This window comes from Lactuca sativa, chromosome 4, assembly GCF_002870075.4.
Source record: "Lactuca sativa cultivar Salinas chromosome 4, Lsat_Salinas_v11, whole genome shotgun sequence".
Classification (NCBI taxonomy): domain Eukaryota; kingdom Viridiplantae; phylum Streptophyta; class Magnoliopsida; order Asterales; family Asteraceae; genus Lactuca; species Lactuca sativa.
The window spans coordinates 58,178,620-58,199,553 of NC_056626.2; the positions used below are offsets into that span (position 1 = coordinate 58,178,620).

At 34.8% G+C, this 20,934-nt stretch overlaps 1 protein-coding gene across 2 annotated transcripts; it reads right to left on the minus strand.

Moving 5' to 3' along the window:
• Positions 1-13,879: 13,879 nt before the first annotated feature.
• LOC111878497 (homeobox-leucine zipper protein ANTHOCYANINLESS 2) lies at positions 13,880-20,142 on the minus strand. Of its 2 annotated transcripts, XM_023875007.3 has the most exons (10): positions 19,680-20,142; positions 19,480-19,612; positions 19,091-19,347; positions 18,893-19,010; positions 18,106-18,795; positions 17,897-17,998; positions 17,596-17,802; positions 16,009-16,183; positions 15,529-15,896; positions 13,880-14,744 (listed from the first exon to the last, which is right to left on the minus strand). In XM_023875007.3, the coding sequence occupies exons 2-10, from the start codon at positions 19,549-19,551 to the stop codon at positions 14,361-14,363; spliced, it is 2,373 nt and encodes a 790-aa protein (XP_023730775.1). In that variant the 5' UTR covers positions 19,552-19,612; positions 19,680-20,142; the 3' UTR covers positions 13,880-14,360. The 2 variants fall into 2 exon arrangements, with proteins under 2 accessions (XP_023730775.1, XP_023730774.1); XM_023875006.3 differs by having other exon boundaries at positions 19,480-20,142.
• Positions 20,143-20,934: the final 792 nt, after the last annotated feature.

Consider the following 20,934-nt stretch of genomic DNA (forward strand, 5'->3'; position numbering starts at 1 on the left):
GAGTGGTAGTGAAAGTGTCAAAGTCATTGACAACCGAGGTGAGGTGTTTGTCCTTCATATTTTTGAAACCTTCAATCAGATCCTGAAGAGTGTCCCAAATTTCTTTGGCTGATTTGCAGAGCTTGATGTGCTCAAAGAGTGATGGAGGAACACCAAACACCATTTCCGAGAAGGCAACTTGATCAGCATGTAGCTTTTCAACATCATCTGCAGTTAGAGGGGCTGGACGAGCTTCATCTTGACCCAGAGCAGCAGCATCCTTACAACGGTTCTAACATGAACATGTCAACCTTCTTTCATGGATCTCCATATCTCTTCACCTTTATCTTTGGCCAAAAGGAATCTTTCCATTCTGACTTTCCAGTGATCATATTCTTCCACAACTAGCAATGGGGAACATGTAGGGCCACCCATGCTATTTGCGATTTGCATTGAAGTCATTTGTTGAGGATTTGAAGCAGCCATTGAAGTCAAGATATCTTCAAGCTTAAGTGGTATATAGAACTTTTATCCTTAACACAGAAATGGTTGAAATACCAAAGTAAGTTCAAACCAACGATAATATGATCTTATGGATTCATAGCACAACCACTCAAGCTCTGATACCAATTAAGAGAACAAGATCTTTGCACAGGGACAAGGTTTGAGAACTCAAACCTTGAGTGAATGCTTGAGATCAATGTCTTCTTGCAAATAGATGTTCAAGTCAAGACTGGAAAGACCAGTCAAGTCTTAGATAATTAGTTCAACAAATGATCAAGACATTAAGTATGAATAAGTAGATAATGATCAAGGAAAAATCAATAAATGAACAAGTAGAATGTTTTTGATGTGATAAAGATAAATGCCAAAGGTGAGAGAAAAGATCCGTTGTTGACTTGTATTGAATGCTCCTATATATAGGAGAGAGTATTACAGCGAATTAACCAAGTAACTTACATAGGACTGGACAAAAGAACTATTTCTGACATTCTGATTGTCCTAAATCAACATTAGACTAAGTCCTGTGAAATGTTACATCAAAATACAAGACAAACGTAATAAATGCATAATAGACAAAATAACTTCATTCCGAACAAGTGATGTTCCGAGATGAAGGTTTGGTTCCGGATCATTAAGCATTATGGACTTCAGGATCAGTTCGGAATGTGTTCCTCTTCAAGTTTCTTCACTCATTTTCTCCAGCTCCGGACATGTTCTGGATCACATTTGTCTTCGGAATCGACAGCCTTCGGAATATATACTTAGGATTGCTAAAGGTTCACTTTCAGGTTCTAACAACTTGCTGTGAGATAGAGCAGAGATCCAATCATTCATGTGTACTTCTTTTCATCAACTGCTACACCTAAAGGTTCGGCAAAGATCTTGTGTCCGAAGTCCATTGGTACCTTGCCTGAGGCACAGGTGTCCATTGAGTATTTTTGAGGAGTTCTGAAATGTACTTATCTTGGTGGATAAAAATTCCTTTGTTAGTTTGTTTGACTTGGAGAACAAGAAAGAAGCTTAACTCCTGATTCATGCACATTTGGAATCGATTGATCATAAGCTTTGCAAATTCAGCAACCATTGATGGGTCCGTAGATCCAAAAATGACGTCGTCAACGTAAATTTGAACCAGCATGAGATGCTTACCATTTGATCTTCGGAATAGACTGGGATCTAAAATTCCTCGTTGAAAACCTGAACGCTTGAGAAAATCTGTAAGAGTCTCGTACCATGCGTGAGGAGCTTGCTTTAGGTCGTAGACAACTTTCCGGAGTTTGTAATAGTGGACCGGATATGAGAGATTAACAAAACCGGGAGGCTGTTGAAGATATACTTCAGTGTCAAGTTCACCATTAAGAAAAGCACTCTTAACGTCCATTTGGTAAACCTTGAAGCCTTTGTGAGCAGCATAAGCAAGAAAGATTTTGATGGCTTCAAGACGAGCAACAGGAGCAAAAGTCTCATCGTAGTCAATTCCTTCGATCTGAGTAAATCCTTTAGCCACCAATCTTGCTTTGTTTCAAATAATAACTCATGTGTCATCTAACTTGTTGCGAAACACCCATCTAGTACCAACAATAGGGTGATCTGGAGGAGGAGACACAAGAGTCCATACTTCATTTCTATCAAATTCTGCCAATTCCTCTTGCATGGTTGTAATCCAGTCAGCATGCTCTAATGCTACCTTGATGGATTTAGGTTCAACCATGGAGATACATGCCGAAAATTGACATTCATTTTGAACACTTGCAGCAGAGCGAGTTTGTACACCAGCATTAAGGTTTCCAATAACTTGGTTGGGAGGATGATCCTTGGTCCAAGCGTGTAACCTTGGAAGTTCTTGAGCAGCAGATGATCCAATATCAACAGTGGAATTGAGTTGCTCCCCCTGAATAGTTTGAATTTGATGGTGATGCTCCCCCTAAACTTCTGAACCAGAGAGGTTGACATCATCATCAAAAGTAAACTCAAAGAAATGTTCGTTTTCTTTATTGATGATAGGATTGAAGTCGTCGAAATCAACAGCTACATCTTGGAGACCATCTACATCTGATTCAAGTGAGGGTTGACCATTCTTCCCATCAACCTGAGAAGGTTGAAATGGTTCGGAATCAAATGGAGTAAGAGAGGGTAGAGGATCAGAAACTGTTTGCAAGATAGGAACGGATGATGAAGGTTGACTTGATTGAGATTCCGAATCAAGTGTTGTTTTGGAAGGTCCAAACAAGGTTCCGAAATCAACATCATGAATTATCTGAACATTCGGACATTCTGAGGTTGGAGCATCGGACTCCATAATGTGAGTTGTAACATGTGAGGGAGCAGAATTCCGAACGAAGTTATCATCAAAGGTGACATCAAAGCTTTCTTCAATAACTCGAGTTCAACGGTTGAGAACTCGATACGCCTTTGACTTTGAAGAGTACCCAAGAAAGATTGCTTCATCAGCTTTGGGTTGGAACTTTGTAAGCTGATCACGATTGTTTTTGATGAAGCATCGACATCCGAAGACATAGAGAAACGAGATTGTTGGCTTCTGACCATTCATTGCTTCGTATAGTGTCATATTGAGGCATCGATTGATGATACTCCTATTTTAAGTGAAGCATGAAATTGAGATGGCTTCAGCCCAGAGATAGAGTGGTAGATTTACGAATTTTATCATTGATCGAGCAGCTTCAACAAGAGTTCTATTGCGTCTTTCAACTACACCGTTCTGTTGTGGAGTGTAAGGAGCTGAGAAGTTGTGGTCAATTCTTGTCTCAGTAAGGAATTTGTCAATGGTTGAGTGAGTGAATTCTGAGTCATTATTGTTGAACCCATCAATTATAACTTCGGATTCCCCTAACTGGGAGTTTGATGAGAACTTCTATTCCTTTGATAAAATTGATGAGCTCAGAGGCTGTTTCGGATTTCAGCCTGAGGAAGAAGACCCAAGTGAACCTTGTAAGGTTATCAACAATCACAAGAATGTATTTCTTATGATGAAGACTTTCTACAGTGGATGGTCCACAAAGATCAATATGTAGAAGCTCTAATAGTTCTGAGATTGATTTTTCGATGATAACAGGATGACCCTTCTTCGATTACTTTCCACACTCACAAGCAGCACATAAATGATCATTTTAAAATTTGAGAAGAGGTAAACCTCTCACCATTTCACCAGATACAAGATCATTCATGTAACGAAAGTTTAGATGAGCGAGCCTTCGGTGCCATAACCAACTGACGTCAGGAACGGCTTTAGAGAGAAGGAAGAGTTGCGACTTGCCAATAATCATGTTGATGTCGAGAGGGTACATGTTCCTATTGCGATTTGACTTGATTAAACACTCTTTTCGATCTTCATTCATTACATAGTTGTGCTTCTTGCAAAGTTCAACACGTCGGTTTGATTCCGTGAGTTGAGCAACACTTATCAAATTATGTTTCAGATCATCTACATAAGCCACATTTGAGATAGAGAAAATTTCATTTGTGATAATTCCATAACCTTGAATTTGAGTATTGGAGTTGTTTCCATACGTCACGTAACCAGCATTAGGAGAAAGCTTGAGATCTCACAGAAAATCTATCTGCCCCGTCATGTGCATGGAGCAAGCACTATCAATATATCATATTGTTTCTTGCTCCGAAGCACAGAGTGCCTGCAAAATTAGTGAGTGTTGGAGCTTTTAGGCTCCGAGTTAGATTTAGGGACATAGGTATGGGCTTTGGTATTTGATTGGTACTTTGGAACAGCTTTGTGTTTCTTGGAAATGTCTTTTGAGTTCTTAGGAAATAGAAAAAATGCTAATGTCTTTTCATCTATCCAGTAGTCATATTCAATGACTTGAGGGTTTGGAATGACTTTTTTGGGACCTGATTTTTCCGAGGTGGTGGGAACAACAGTGACCTTCGGAACTGTTGGTGTATCAATGTGAGATTTGACTTTCCATACAAGATGTTGCTTTGAAGATTTTGAAAAGTTTGTTTTCTCAACAATTTTTGATTTGTTTGATGACACATTTTTTTTAGAAAACTTGGGTTTAAAAATTATGCCATCTTATTTAGCAATGAAACTGGAAGAAACAGTCCGAGGAGAGGTGTTTTGGACAAACATGGTATTCACACAAGATTTGGGTTGATTGGTACTGATCATTTTCTTTGGTTCTACAGGACTGAGAGAGTTGGACGGTCTCTTGAGGATCTTAGTGGGTGTGAAGGATTTTTGACTATAGGTTGATGAATGAAAATTCCGAGATACACTCTTTTTGGAGTTCTCAAGGAATCTTGAATTTTGTCTAGTCTTAACTTCCTTTTTGTGATCATTTCGAGCTTCTACCTTAGGATCTACTATATCCCTCCTATTCAACATTTTCTTTCTTTTGGATTGAGATGAGGATTTTGAAGTCTTTCCTACTGAGGGATTATTGAACACAAGCTTAATGGGAACCATATTTGTTTTTGAAATTGCATGTGGTTCAGAATCGCATGAGATTGTCTCATCAACTTCACTATCTAGGGATGCCCAAACACACTCTAATGGTTCGGACGAAGCTGATTCAGGAAAGACTTCCTCGATAACACAGTTGTTAGGAGGGCTTGGGTTCGGATTTTGAACAATAGACTTTTGAGTGTTGGAGGTCCGATTCAGGTCCAGGTTTATTAGAGGCAGAAATTGCATGGAATCGGGACTCTTAACAACTATAAGTTGAAACTCAGGAATTAGGGACGCAAAGTGGTATGTGGTCTCAGGAAGAGGTGACAAGGGAGAAATCGGGGTGTCCGAATGTTTGATGTTCGGAACCTCTCCCATAAATGTCAAGTTTTGCAATTCCTTCAAGGGACGAGCAATTGGTTTCGGAAACTTGCTTCCGAGACCAGGAGCTTTTAACCACGGATGATGAAAGTTATGATTCATTTGTAGATTTGATTCAAGTATGTCAATAGAATTATGCAAAGCATCTATCTTAGCATTGAGGTGTTTGTTATCAGAAATCAAGACATTTCTTTCGGAATAGGTGATTTCACATTTGTCTTTTAAAATGATACATTCATCTTTTGACATTACAAGCTCATGCTCTAAAGACTCGATTTTTAACTTTTTATCCTCAAAACATAACCTAAGACGATTTAATTCACACTCCTTCTTCTCATTGGCTTCTATGGCTGACTCATAGACTTTATAGATGTTGCTCATATCTGTTTGGATCTAGGTTAGTTAAGGTTCACAAAGAGACAAATCAAAGTTATTATCACTAATCATAGATTTTACCTGTTGAACGATGCTTTGACCAGGTGCATCGTTGGTGGCCATGTAGCAGTAGTGTGGTTCAGCAACATCATCTTCATCTTCAGACCTAGAGGACCAATATCCTTCATGACATTCAATAGTTTTTCTTGCCATCAAGCTCGTGTTCCTTCCAGTCACTATGTCATCATCATCTCTTGATGACCAATATCCTTCTACATCTCTTGACACAGTTGTTACAAAGGCTTTTTCACTTTCTGCCATCTCTTGAGCTCTTCGGGCGTAGTATGTGGAGTCCTTGATCTTTGGATTTTGCGGAGCTTCAGCCAAGCAATCTTTTGCAAAGTGGTTTGCATGTCCACACTTGTGACACATAAATTTTGGCTTGTCTGATTTTGGATTCTGCGGTGGTTCCGAAGATGAGTTTGGTTTTGAGATGTTCGGTTTGTATAAAGGAGGTTTTTCAGAAGTTGGTTGAGATTCCGGAGGAGATTAGGGTTGAGGATTATTTTGGTGAGGAGTATGGAATCGATTTTTGTAGGGTTTATAAGATGGATTGAAAAGGACGTTTTTATTTCATGGAGAGTAAAGCAAATTCTTGTTGGAAACAGAGTTCAAAATCTATAGCACCAGAATCATCAACGGGATAGTTTTGTGTGGGTAAGACAGGTAAGGAAGATTAAACTGATGGAACAATGGGTTTGAAAGTATCCAAGGTGGAAGGATTCGGAATGGTTGGTTTATAGGAGATGACAAGAGCAAGAGGGCCTCTGGAGAGTTCCCTTATGGTCTGACCAACGTTGGATTCATGTCCTTGAAGTTCATCAAAAAGTTGATAAAGCTCCAACTTTTTCAATGAACCATTACTTTGGAGACAAGATTTCACATTTCCCCATCCTTTACAGAGGCTGTTAATGAACTTGAGATTGTACTTCAAAGGAGTTCGGACAATCCCATGTGCAGTCATGTTGTTAACAACGATTCGGTATCGGTTAGAGGCTGAGGCCACTGATTCACCAGGAGTGGTAGTGAAGGTGTCAAAGTCATTGACAACCGAAGTGAGACGCTTGTCTTTCATATTTTCCAAACCTTCAATCAAATCTTGGTGAGTGTCCCAAATCTCTTTTGCTGATTTACACAACTTAATATGTTCGAAGAGTGAAGGAGGAACACCAAACACCATTTCCGAGAAGGCAACTTGATCAGCATGCAGCTTCTCAATATCATCAGCTGTCAAAGGAGCTGGACGAGTCTCATCTTGACCCATAAGCTGAGCAGCAGCATCTCTTACAACTGTTCTTACATGAACATGAGGGCCTTCTTTGACGGGTCTACAAATAGCTTCACCTTTCTCTTTAGCTAGTAAAAATCTTTCCATTCTAACTTTCCAGTGATCATATTCTTCCACAACTAGCAATGGGGCACATGTAGGGCCACCCACACTATTTGTGATTTGCATTAAAATCATTTGTTGAGTTTTAGAAGCAGCCATTGAATTTGAGATATCTTCAAGCAAAAGTGGTATATAGAAGAACTTTTATCCTTAACACAAAAATGGTTGAAACACCAGGGTAATTTCAAACCAACTATAATCTGATCTTATGGATTTAAAGGACAACCACTCAATCTCTGATACCAATTGTGAGAACAAGAACGATCTGATGCGCAGGGACAAGGTTTGAAAACTCAAACCTTGAGTGAATGCTTAAGATCAATGTCTGCTTGCTAATAAATGTTCTACTCAAGCCTAGATAGACCAGTCAAGTCTGAGCTAATGCATTCAACAAGTGATCAAGCCATAAATGAAGAATAAGAATAAATATCAAAGTAAAGTTAATAAATGAAGAACAAGAAGAATGTTTGAAAGAATATTTAGAAAGATGAAGTAACTTGAATATAACTAAAAGTGAGTGAAATTAATTCGTCATTGATTTAACATTGAATGCTCCTATAAATAGGAGTACATGAAACATAGTACTAACTAGTTATCAAAGGACTGGATAAAAGAGTTACATCTGACACTCTGAATATCCAAGTTGACTAAAGATAAAGTCCTATGGCTAGTTAAATCAAGTAAAAGACAATTACAATTAATGTAAAGAGACAAAACATTGATCTCGGAACAACAAACATTCCGGACATAAACATCCATTCCAGAATGACTTCACTCTCTCTTCACTTCACCACCTTGACTTTAGATCCAGACACAAAAGAATTCTGGAGTACACTTCATTTCGGAACTAGCTTGACTTCGGAATTTACAAATGGATTTTGGTTTGCTAGAGGTTCACTTTTAGGTTCCAACAGTTAGGAATTATTTTTTGGAGGAGGAGCCATTTCTTAGGTTTCTATGAAGCAAACTTACATAACAAAATTAACTATGGAGTATGATTTTGTTACATTAGCAGTTGCCAATAAAGAAGCTTAATGGCTAAGAAACTTAGTGTTTGAGATTTCATTGTGGCCCAAACCAATATCTCTTATTAGCATTCATTACAATAGTGCATTTATATTAACTATGGCACATAGACATGTGTATAATGGAAAATCTAAACACTTATGTGTTAGAAATATCATGATTTAAGAATTAATCATAGACGGTGTTATATCAATTGAATTTGTTAAAATGCAACATAATATGGAAGATCATCTAACCAAGAGTCTAGTTAGGTCCTTAGTTGCTAAGTTGGTAATCAAGATGGGATTAAAACCCCAATAAATCACTAGGAGTGAAAGATGCAATTCTTTTCTAATATCTTGCCTACAAGATCTATCATGCACGATATGAAGATTAGTAATGCATGGTACAAAGATCTGCAGACTAGTCTACAACGTTCACAGTGATCGGTGTAATGCCTACGGTCTTACCTAAAACACAGGTGGTGATGATTTCATAAAGATTTGTTGGGCTTGTTCAAAGAATGGATGAGTCGTTTTAAGAATTTCTAACCTTGTTCAAAGAACTATTGACTTGTTCTAGGAACTGTTGACCATTTAAAATTTATGAAAAATGATTATATTTGCTTGATGGCCGCAATTAACTTCCCAAAAACCATATCTGTATCCATTATCCAATTCAGGAGCTTAAATATAGGCTATGCTTCGGTTTTTGGGACAAAGAGTTTTATGTAACTCACAATACCATTTTGGTTCTTTCTTTTTCTTGTGCCTAAGAATTGAAGTGTCTGTGATCATCTTTATCTTGAGAAAATATTTGTATAACCCAAGAATACGGTGCAAATAGTTTCATAGGCCAGTGAACACATAATTTGATTACTATTGGTGCAAGTTTTCACGATCGGTGAGTACATGATTTGATCACTATCATTTGTCCTTCATAACATGAAGATGGATGAATCCATCTTTGTGTCGATTATTATAGACAAACTACCCCCTTTATAGCAAGACGTCAAAAACACGTTGAAGCATAAGCAAGAAGAAGTGCCAATGGTTTAGTAGGACAGTCATTTGCGCCTAGAAAAGTCTCTTCATGTGCAAGAGTATACAAAGCCAATGATAGTGCATATGCACATGTGAACATGGTTGAAGACAAAACCAATTCTAACAAGGACAAATGCAAGAATAAGAAACGAAACATGGTTTATAGGTTGTAGCATAGGCACCAAAGCATCTTATTTTTTAAGTATATTCATCAAGTGTGCAATTGTCTAATAATCTGTTTTTTTTTTCATGTGAATAGTGTTTAGGGTTAATTATCCGTAATAAGGAGAATCCAACGGTTGGAAACTCGAATTCTAAAAGTGAGGTCACATATCAAACTCGGGTACACTCTTGGTGTTCTAGGATTTACTTTTCATGTGATGACATTGGGTTGATGTGACTTAGGACCAACACATGTATGGTTTACATTTTTTTTAAGGTTAATTGCATAAATATGTAACTAAATTTGGTCCCTTTTTTCGAGGTAGCCAAATTAAAATAGAATAAAATGAAAGTTGGTCGTCTTAATAATATATATTTTAAAGTCTGCACTTTTTAGTAAAACCTTCTGAACGTTGGATATTCTTTTTGGAGCATAAAAAGATTAGTTACCTTGGATAGAAAAAAGAATTGATTGTTTCTTTATGAAACTTGCTCTTTGTTATTTAAATATTAAATTAAAAATTGTATATTCTTAAACAAACAGAAAATAAGAGGTGAAGAAAGAAAGGAAAAAATTGTTTTGGACGTGTTAAGAGTGCATTGAATATATGAAGCCAAGACATGCCTATCGACCAACAAACACCTTCTTTGCATCTGCATTTCTCATTTATTGCACCTCCCCAGTCCCACCCCCACCCCCATTCTCATTCCCTTACCACCCGACCACCCCAAAACTCCTATACTAACGTCATTTAGAGTCATATTTTTATATTTTTATTAAAAAAAATTATGTATTTTTTATCTTAGTATCAAGTTATATATGCTTTTCATCACATATTAACCATTCTTGTAGAATATTTATTTAGAAAGATGCATATAATTTTAACTTTTGTGGTTGAGATAATAGTGTATAGTTCAAACGCTTTTCTACTCACGTGTGTAACTAGAAACATTATTATAATTGATTTATTAGTATAAATATTCTACAGTAAATTATTTGGTGATATATTTGTATAGAGCTAATTAACTTTGAGAGGTTATTGGTTTAAGTTTCAGTATAATAAAACATAGGTGGTATTTAGGAGTTGTTAGTTTTGTGTTTCATAAAAAATAATTTTAAGGCTTTTAATTAAATAATTATATTCCTTTTACGATGGATTAGTGAGGGACTGAGGGCCTCCCTAAAGTTTTGACAAATATTTTATACTCATTTATCAACACTAAATTTCTGGAAAAAAAAATTATGAATCACCGACAAAAACTTTACCTTTCGGATTCTCATTTTTATCATGCCTAACTTGCCAAGTAGGCATAAGGTCATACGTCTTTTCAGTTTATCCAAGTACAACATATTTAAAATAAGAAAGATTGAATCTTGGATCTTCTAAAAACGTAAAAAGAAAATATAGTAAAAAGTATTCTAAATGAAAGGAATAGGGCCAATTACGTAGAGATGTGATATATTTTACTTTATTTTCATTTAAGATATTTCATTTTAGAAGTATAAAAAAAGCATAATATATTTTCCGAAATAAACATTGCATATATAGAAAGTAGAAACCGCTTTGATTTCTCATTTTTTTATTTTTATTTCAAAATGTTATTCTATTGATGAAATAATTTCCATTTTTAAATTTGAAATTAACACATAAAATGATAGAATAAGGCAACTGTTTTTATGATAAAATACCAGAATATATATAATATTAAAGACGTTATATTTAATAAAATATAACTATTTTTCTCAAACAACATATTTTGATAAAAGAGACAATAAATATTGAAATGATAGTTTCTATTCTAAATATGACCGAATAAACAAAAATCATTTTAAAAGATATATCTGATTTTATCTTACAAACAAATGCAACTGATTTTTATCATTACTTAATTACTTGTGATAATGCTAATAATTTATTTAGAATGTTATCGTTTTCGATGACAATCTTTCTCGATGTTACTACTAATATGGTTAAAATGTTATCATTCTTAAATAACTTCTCCTAAGTGCTAAATATATACAAGAAATAATAATATATAGTATTTTATTTTTGTAATATTTTCAGAACGATTATACTTTTGAATTAGTTTTTAATAGAGAAATAGTGACTGCATTTTAATAAAACGCTATCTCACGCTATAATGTGTACAGTTTTCAAAACACATTATTGTAATATTAAATGATTTTAAAGTATAATATTGTGATTACAATGGAAGAATATATTAAAAAGTGAAAATACACTATTATTTCGTGTAGACACCCCATTATATAGTAATAGTGTAGTTGTTGACTAAATTTTTTTATTTTCACGTATCAAATTAGATGTTGATTTTTTTCTATGATAAAGAGCAAATAATTTGACAAGTTGTAAGTTTAATTAAAATAGTTTTATAATTACAATTACATATTTATTAGTAAATGATTTAAAAAAATAACTTGTATATGATTACTGTTGTTAATTTGTCCATGCATTTGTTTGTACCAAATGTCACGTTGTATTGCAACATAATACAACTATATGTGTATATCTACATCTTTATGTATTTATAACTGATTAGTTATGAGACGCATGTATTACATGGATTTATATATATATATATATATATATATATATATATATATATATATATATATATATATATATATATATGAGATAGTTCAGATAAAAACAGTAAATAGTATGAGAACGTAAAAACACTATTTTTATGTTATTATTTTGCAATGAATTTTATATCTACGGTTTTATGTTATTATTTAGCAAAAAATAAATGAATAGTCACATGTTAAAACTAAAATTAAAATTTATTACAAAAATGCTTATATATAAATTTCTAATAGAATAATAACAATCTAATGAATATATGAATAATCAAACGTTAATATTCATAATAGAATTACTTCAAAAATACACACACACACACACACACACACACATATATATATATATATATATATATATATATATATATATATATATATATATATATATATATATATATATATATATATATATATAACATTCATTATAGAATAATAACATAAACATAGTGCTTTTATGTTCTCATATTATTACTATTTTTATTTGAACTTAGTTATATATATGTGTGTGTGTGTGTGTGTCATAATATTTTAGAACTTTGAATTTATAAGAAAATAAAAAAATTAATTTATTACAATAGAAATGTTTTATAACTTTTAAATTTAAATAAAAAAACAACTAATGACCTTTAATTTTGGGAATTTTAAATTAAAAGATAAGTTTATTAGTGAAATTTGTATCCATTTATTACTATATTTATTGCAATTATTATATTAAAATATTATATGAAATTTAATAAAATAGAAAAAAACTCATAAAATAACATATGAAAAAAATTAATTCAAAATAACCACAAAATAACATTTGGCAAATTGAATAAGAGTGTGGCAATAGGAAAAAAAAAACATTCATTTATTAGAGAGGATAACTAATTCAAAAATTTTGGAACTATTTTACCAAAAAATATTTTCATCTCCGGTCTAAGGTTCTATAATATTAGAGGAACAATCATTCGGTGATAAAATTATATAATTATTGTTACAAATAATAGCAGTTTTTTATTTAATTATTGTTACAAATAATAGCAGTTTTTTATTTACATAACTTAAAAACACTAAATAATCATTAACATTTTCGGGTGTAGTTTGAGTTTTTTAATTTTTATTCACCTTTTTAAGGTATACAAGGTATGAATTAAGAAAAATTATATCAGAACGATTATTTATGTTTTCCAAAACATTTAAAATGATTGAGAAAAATAAATACAAAGAGGGATTTTTAAGCAAAACTTAGATGATGTTTAGAAGAATATATTAGAAAACAATAAAATGTAACACAAGATATACTATATAAAATATTTAACAAATAGTATTCAAAATATAATCAGCTAATTTTAAGAAATAACAATCTACCCTCTATTTTTATTATAACATTTTGCTTAGGTTTATCTTTATTATAAACATGATTTCAAATTAACTTTTATCAAGAAACTGTATTTTAAAGAACTACAATTTCTAAATAAAGTAAAACCTCTAAAATGTAAAATATTAATGAAAAAATATATAAAAATATATAATATTGTAACACAAATATATTTAAATAATATCATATTAAGAAAATTAGAAACTATATTACTATTATTACATTACATGTAGCTTTTATGTCATCATATGATCGTATCTGTCCAACTATTAGTATTTCATATTATGCACATAAAACTGAAACCAGATCTATTACAGTTACCCTAATACGGAACATTTTTAAATAAAAAACATATGTATGATGTGATATAAAAAGAAATATTCCATTTACAAACGAAGCTTAATATCCAATATTATTGTATTAAAACACAATGCCATACAGCAAATTTTCTACATAATTGAGCAATTGATATTTTTATTATATTAAAATATACTTCACAAAAACCAACATAATCCTCTATAAAATATTTTATAGAGGTGAACTTTAATTAATAAAACATCTATTACCAACAAGAAGTTCATAACTTCATATCAAGTTACTTACAATTTAAAAAAATATATATATCAAATATTGGGTTTATTCCATATAAGCATAACTAACAGAAAGTAGTAATTAATCCACAAATTAAGATTAGTCATATAAATCAAAAACCCATGAGTAAGCCTTCCATACATCAAAAAAGCAAAAAGACTGAAACACCCCATATCACACTTCAACACAGCCCCCATAATCGGATCCAACCAGACCCGACCCGTCCGACCCATCCGGGTTAACCGAGTCAATACCCGAACCACCACCTTCACGTTGCTGTAAGAACCGACTTATCACCTGTTCATACAGCAAAGCAAGGTTCGTTCTTGACTCACCCCAAAAATTCTTAAAAAAAAAACTATTATATCATTCACATCCCACCACCACCACAAACCACCATGGAAATCATCACATATGACAGCTCATTACCCATCATACCCAATAATTTCCATGTCTCAAAACCCTAAAACCCTTCCTCCATATAATTAGTTGTCAGACGGGAGGGCCGCTTTGATCTTTTGAACAGTACAGGAAATAAGATTATTAACTGTTTCCACCGACTCCACTGTAAGCTTGGCGGTAGGTAAGCTATTCACAAGGATCTGAAATGCAACAGTCAGCAGAGATCCACCAGCTCCACCACCACTGCCGCCACTGTTGTTGTCTGTCTCTGACCCGACCCGACCACCTGTCCCATCCGGTACTATGGCAAACCCTGATGGCAGAAGAGCCACGTAAGCAGAATCACCGCCATTCATCACCACATGCATGGCCGGAATGTCCACCGGAGCATACACCACCAGTGATCCGGCAGCATCTATGCAAGTTTCTTGAAGAATCAGCATGCTGCTCTGGTTCGCATTCATTGCCTGTTGTAAGAAAAGGACACCAAAGACTAAATTATTATATGTGGAGATATCAGAAAGTTATTTTGTAAGTATTAGAAATTAGAAAAAGAGAAAAGAAGAAAAAATAATGGTCATTGTGTGGTCGCTGTCCAATTGAGTCAACTGCTTTGGAAAATTTCCCAAAAACCAAAACGGTGACGTACGATCTGAACCCAGAAAGGTCTCTAGTGTCCCCTCTCACATGCACACAGTGTGGGTGTGTGTGTGTGTGTTTTGACTTTCTGGATTTTCTTTCAGATGAAAAATTACTAACAAAACCTTTTAAAATAAAAAGTTCAGTCTGTACGTTAGATCTGAAACAGACCCCTCCCACTTTTTTCTATGTACGCTGAAATTACCATTTCGCCCCTGTCCATCTATTCATATTACCACCTTTTTATCATATCTATCATATCTAATAAGTTCCAAACAAACCATCCTCGTTCTTCCACAATGACGTCAAAATAGTACAATTTGCAAAAACTACCAATTATCTTTTCAAACTATAATAGCTTCCCGATTTTCACTACAAACATACCTTTTTTTTACGATTTTCTAAATTACTTTAGATATGCACAGTACATTACGATTTTCTAAATTACTTTAGATATGCACAGTACATCCAATATAAAATATCGGATGACTATCGAATGACTCGTGTATGACATAATACACGAGTCATCGGTAAATGTATGTATTTATCATCTGATATTCATATCGGATGACAGATACAGTTATGTCAAGAGATAGGTGTGAGAAAGATTACGCTAGCACGAAGAAGCGAGACACAGTTGCCATGATCTTGGCCTTTCGCGATATGAGCCATTTCTTGCATGGGCCCACCATTCGACAATATATCCCATTCGCTTCTCAACCGTTCATCACGAAGAAAATCGAATAACCGTTGAGGAGACACGGGCAACCAAACCGAAGTAGCCGCACTCAAAACAATCCCGGGTGGCTCACCCGGGTCATCCACGCTTTGTCGGGTCATGACCCGAACATCTTTATCAACATTATTCGCACAAAGTTTGTTCCATTTATACACCGTGGATGCACAAACCCCCGCACAAAAATTATCCGTCATTCTTTGTGCTAGTTTCAACATGCTCTTCCTCCCACTTGAAGTTATAGCTACATATCATGAAAACGATTAAAATAGTTGTATATATTGATTCTGCAAAAAAAAAATTATTCTTCTAGCAACCCCGAGCTGGCTCACATGTTTATTATATTTAAGGCTTACCGGTATGATCTCTAGTAGATACTGCGGAGGACATGAGAATGGCAAGGCATTCACACTGGCGTTGGAGGGCGGCAACCCACCGTTGTGCACCGAACCCCATTCCGGCTCGAACCAATGGTCTGTAAAGCTCGTGCACCGCACTTTCATCGTATTCCGCATGTTCCACCCAAGTAACCTTCAACACCAAAAAAAATAATGAATTTTTATGTATAAAATAATACATCATCAAGTACCAAGAAAACAACACTTTATATGTGTATGTATTTATATATAGGAATCTAGTACATATAGCCGCACTTGGAGGGTATTTTAATGAATAAATTAATTAATTCTTGAAACTAAAATAATTTGCATGAATAATAGAAGACAAATCTTGGAAATGGGCTCGATGAGAGACATAATATATTCATAGAACCCTTACTATCAATTCTTGTAAGCATGAAAATACAAATATTTTAAATCTCTACAACAATTTATGCAATAGAATACGGAGAATATGACACGAAAATGGTCAAAGAGGATTCGACTACAAGACAGAAAAGAACTCAGAAAAATAGGAATAGAAACATGAAAACAATTGTTTTATAAAAACGATGGGTTTTAACTATTAAAAGTAATTGGGATCAAGGTGATTTGATTAATAAATGTGTCTCAAGGCTCAGAAAATCAAGTAGTTAGATGTTTCTATCCCATATTATAATGCATGGTCACAGGAAACGATATAAAATAATCGAATTGGATTTCGTATGCTTGATTTAAGGAGTACCAATGCATTGATAAGTCAAAACAGCATCTATAATGAATAAAATATCATTTGAGAAGGTTCCTTTTGTGTTTTAATATACATCTGGAAATGAATCATGTCGATGAGAGTGTGCCAATTTATGTGATTAATCACTAGACGAAAAAGATGTCACATAAATCAAGAGGTTCGGGAACGGGAACGAGTTGTACTATACGCATGTGGAGTTGTACATCCGGGTACACCTTCTGACCTTCATGTTTCTCAACTAATTTTTTTAAGGCCGAGTACTAATTAATCACTACGAAAAGAAAGCACACAGATACAATAACTTCAGGAAAGGACTTGTATAATGTGCATCTAGAGTTGTACTTTTACTTGAGCATTCATGTATCTCAACTAAGTTTCAATGAGGCAATGTGACTGAACTAAAAGAGATCACATAAACAAAGCCGATATTACAAAAAACTTGCACATTATACATATTAAATTGTACATTGTGCCTTTGAAGTAGTACATTTAGGTACGCATTCAAGTTTCTGAACTAAGTTTTTAAGGTTTTAGGTGATGAGATATGCCAACAAACTCATTAAAGATCAACACCAAGCATACCTACTTGACATACTCCATAAATGCTAAAGAACATTTAAAACCTTGACTTTTAGTAGTCAAACCGCTCGACTTTTTACTTCAAGATCGATAAGAATCGTTCAAGATATCAAAAAGGCACAAGAATCACATTGAATTTTTACGAACTTACTTACATCATAACACATTTCAAGCTTTAAAAGATAAAATTTCACCAATATAAAACTTGAACTTTTTTGAAGTCAACAGTGGCTTACCTTAGAGTAGCCATTTGGCATATCTTGAACAACACAACCGGAGGGAAGCCTCCTGCAACTTGAAAAAGACGGTGAGTTTTCCCGGATTGTATCTATTGATACATCAACCACCGCCCACACGCCTTCTGCATGTTGCTTGCAAAATCGAAGAAAATTGACCTCACGAACAGGAACTAATGGGGAAAGAACTTGTAACTCCGCATGCATCTAAAATATTTATATTTAAATTAATAAAATGATTGAAAACTATATAATAAAATAAAATAAATTAATAACTCCGGGATTTTGATCCCAATATTACCAATTGAAGTGCACCGTTTCTTGTTCCTCCCATGCCATTTGAAATCACATCGGTCGTTGAAGTTCTAGCAATCATACACGGAAACATTTCCGCCCATTTGTTCTGATTAAAAAGGAACGAAATTAGGTTAAATTGTTCGTTGGAAACATGTAAAAGATAACGGAAATGGAAATGGAATCAGAATCGGGATGGAATGGAATGGGAATTACCGAATCCATGAGTGTTTCGACGAGAGCCAAGCTATTGATGATTACCATTCCGGTTTCCCGTGAAGCTTCGGAGACGTATTCATTTGGTTTCAATCCGATGCAAGGAGTAATAGCTCTTGAATACTCATTTGGGTTCATGATTTCACGACCACCTTCTATGCGAAGCCAAAGTGGTTCATCTGTTTGAGCTAATTTGACTAATTCATCCATGGCAGCTAACGCGAGTTCAAGGTACATGGATCTTTCAAGGGAATGATCGATTCCCATTACGTTATTACTTGCTCTTGAAGATGGAACAACAGAAGAAGCGGTGGAGATTCCGACACCGAAATCGGGTGGGCCTAGAGGTAACGCTGAGGCGGTGGAACTGAGAACTCCACCACCACCGAAATGATTGTTGCCGCCAACGCCAAGTTCTAAGCTAGAGTTTGGCATGGGAGGAGCCATGGAGGAGACGGGGCGGCCGAGGAATTTTCCGGCGAGTGCACAAACACGATCTAGTTCGTCTTTTAAGCGAGCGTTTTCGATTCTGAGGTGTTGTTCTTCTAATGAAATATCACCTATCATGGCCGGACCACCACAATTTGAGCACATCGGGTTCCTCATTGCTTCTCGAATTGACATGTTTTCGGCTCGAAGCTTATCATTTTCTTGTCGAAGAATTGAATTCTCGTGACGCTCTAATTGCGTCTGGCAACCATAAAATAGAAATTTTGAAACATAAGGTGTCAGTCTTTTTCAGATGATTGTCGGAAAAAAGATTGAAGTTGTTTACAGTTCTTCTTACTTTCATCTGTGTACGACGATTTTGGAACCAAAATTTGACTTGTCGCGTCTCTAAACATAATCTTCTGCTAAGTTCCAATCGTTGTTTTTCATCAGGATGTGGGCACTCTTTGAATAATCTGAAAAACCCCATGAAAAAAGGTTTAATCTTTTTGATTGAACTAGTTTTAGAAAAGAAAAAAAAACGATGTAATTGTACGCTTCAAGTTCTTGGATTTGTTGAGGAGTGTGACGATGGTATCTTTTTTTTCGTGGTGGTTTTCCGTCGTCGGCATCGGGATCGTCACCCGAGGCGCCACCATCCATGTTATCACTGCCAGATCTACTCTCGTGCTCCTCATCGCGGCTCCTTCTACCGCCACCGCCACCGCTGATCTCGTAGCTTTCTGGCATTCTTCCGATATCACCAATCCCACCTCCTCCGCCTCCACCTCCACCACCCTCCATCGTTGTTTGCTGAAATATAAAGAAATAAAGTAGATCAGTTCATACACACACCACAACTGTCAACGCCACCACCAGCCATTTTCTGTAAAAGAAAAAACACAAGTATGTGTGTGTGTTTTAAAAAGAAATATAGAGGATTACAAGAGCAAGTGAAAGGCCGGGGGAGGAGAACATGGACTTGGAGAGAGGCTGAGACAAAGCGCCACCGCGCATATTATAAGGAATATCAGCGACGATTCTAGCACCACCACCTCCTCCACCGTCGCCGGCGTGACTGTTATCAAGAAAACCCCCAAAACTCATGAAATTTCACTTCACTTGGATAAAGAAAAAAAACCCACCTTTGTTTATTTAATAAAACCTACACCCACTTCAAAGTTTCAAACCCTTTTTCAATATTCATTACACAAATTCATCGAAACACGAACAAATCTTTCTACGAATAGATAGAGCAAAAACGGGTTTTCTTTCCAACTCACAAAATGAATAGAAAGAAGAAATGGGTAGAAAATAAGAAAAGAAAAAAAGACTCTCTCTCTCTCTCAGTAATTGGTGGATTGAGGTGGATTTGTGGTTCTCCCTCTCTCTTTCTCTCTCTAAGAAAATAAGGAATGTGCTGAAACCCTAAATGGGAGAGGGAAGAGCTATATGCATGCTTGACTTTGGCTTTTGGATCATGAGCTGAGAGAGAGAAAGAGAGAGAAGTTAAAGAAAAACAAAAAGATTTCTTGTAAATTGGAGAGAGAGAAGAGATGGGGAGGAAGAAGAAGGAGATAATGTGTGTGGAGCCTTCGAAGCCTTACAAATACAAAACAATCAGAAAAGGTTTCACAGTAAAAAAGGGTCGGTTGGTTGACTCTTCACTCTTTTCATACTCTCTTCTCTCTCACACACACAAACAGAGAGAAAGTCTTTTCTTATTTCTCGATTTTTTTTATTAATTTTTATTTTGTTTATAAATAAACAAATATGACATGCAATCCGCTATTTATGTTAATAAACATTTATTGCTAATAGATTAAATACTTAAAATGTCTTGTTTTAAACAAAACAAAAAATATTTGTGAATTCAAGTCAATAACTCAATATCACGAAGAGAAAAAAACAAAATGTCACTTGGAAATTCTGAAGTTTATTTTCAAAAGGAGCTCTTAAAAACCGTACATTGTTTTGACTTTTGATAAAATAATTCTATCTTCTTATCATTCATAAGGCTAGCAGGTTTGGTGCTGTCTGAGACCGCGGTTCTCTGCCAACTAAGCATGGAACACCGCCCTCAGGGTGCGGTTTCCTGCGGTCTAAACCGCGGTGCGGCCCCTGAAGACCGTGAATTCTGATTGGGTGGTCACTTTTTGACCGTTGAAATGCAAGATTCGTTTATTTTTTTTTCTTTTTTTTTTGTTTTTTCTTTCCTATATATACACATATCAACTTAACTTTTTTTTTTCACAACACAATCTCCTCTATCTTTCAAAAAAAATATTTTTTTTAAATCACTACTCTCCCAAAAATGTCATCTTCTTCATCTTCTGAAGAATTTCAGACTATTTTTTATACCGCTATTGCGTATGTTCAAATGGTGGAACAAACATACAA

Bases quoted from the DNA above. Each gene is read 5' to 3' on its own strand.
- LOC111878497 (XM_023875006.3), bottom strand. From the start codon at position 19,641: ATGAGTTTTGGGGGTTTTCTTGATAACAGTCACGCCGGCGACGGTGGA. The intron at 19,011-19,090 runs GTACAATTACAT...GGGGTTTTTCAG, and splicing joins CAAATCCAAGAACTTGAAGC to ATTATTCAAAGAGTGCCCAC. The intron at 16,184-17,595 runs GTAAGCCACTGT...TTGGTGTTGAAG, and splicing joins TGCCAAATGGCTACTCTAAG to GTTACTTGGGTGGAACATGC.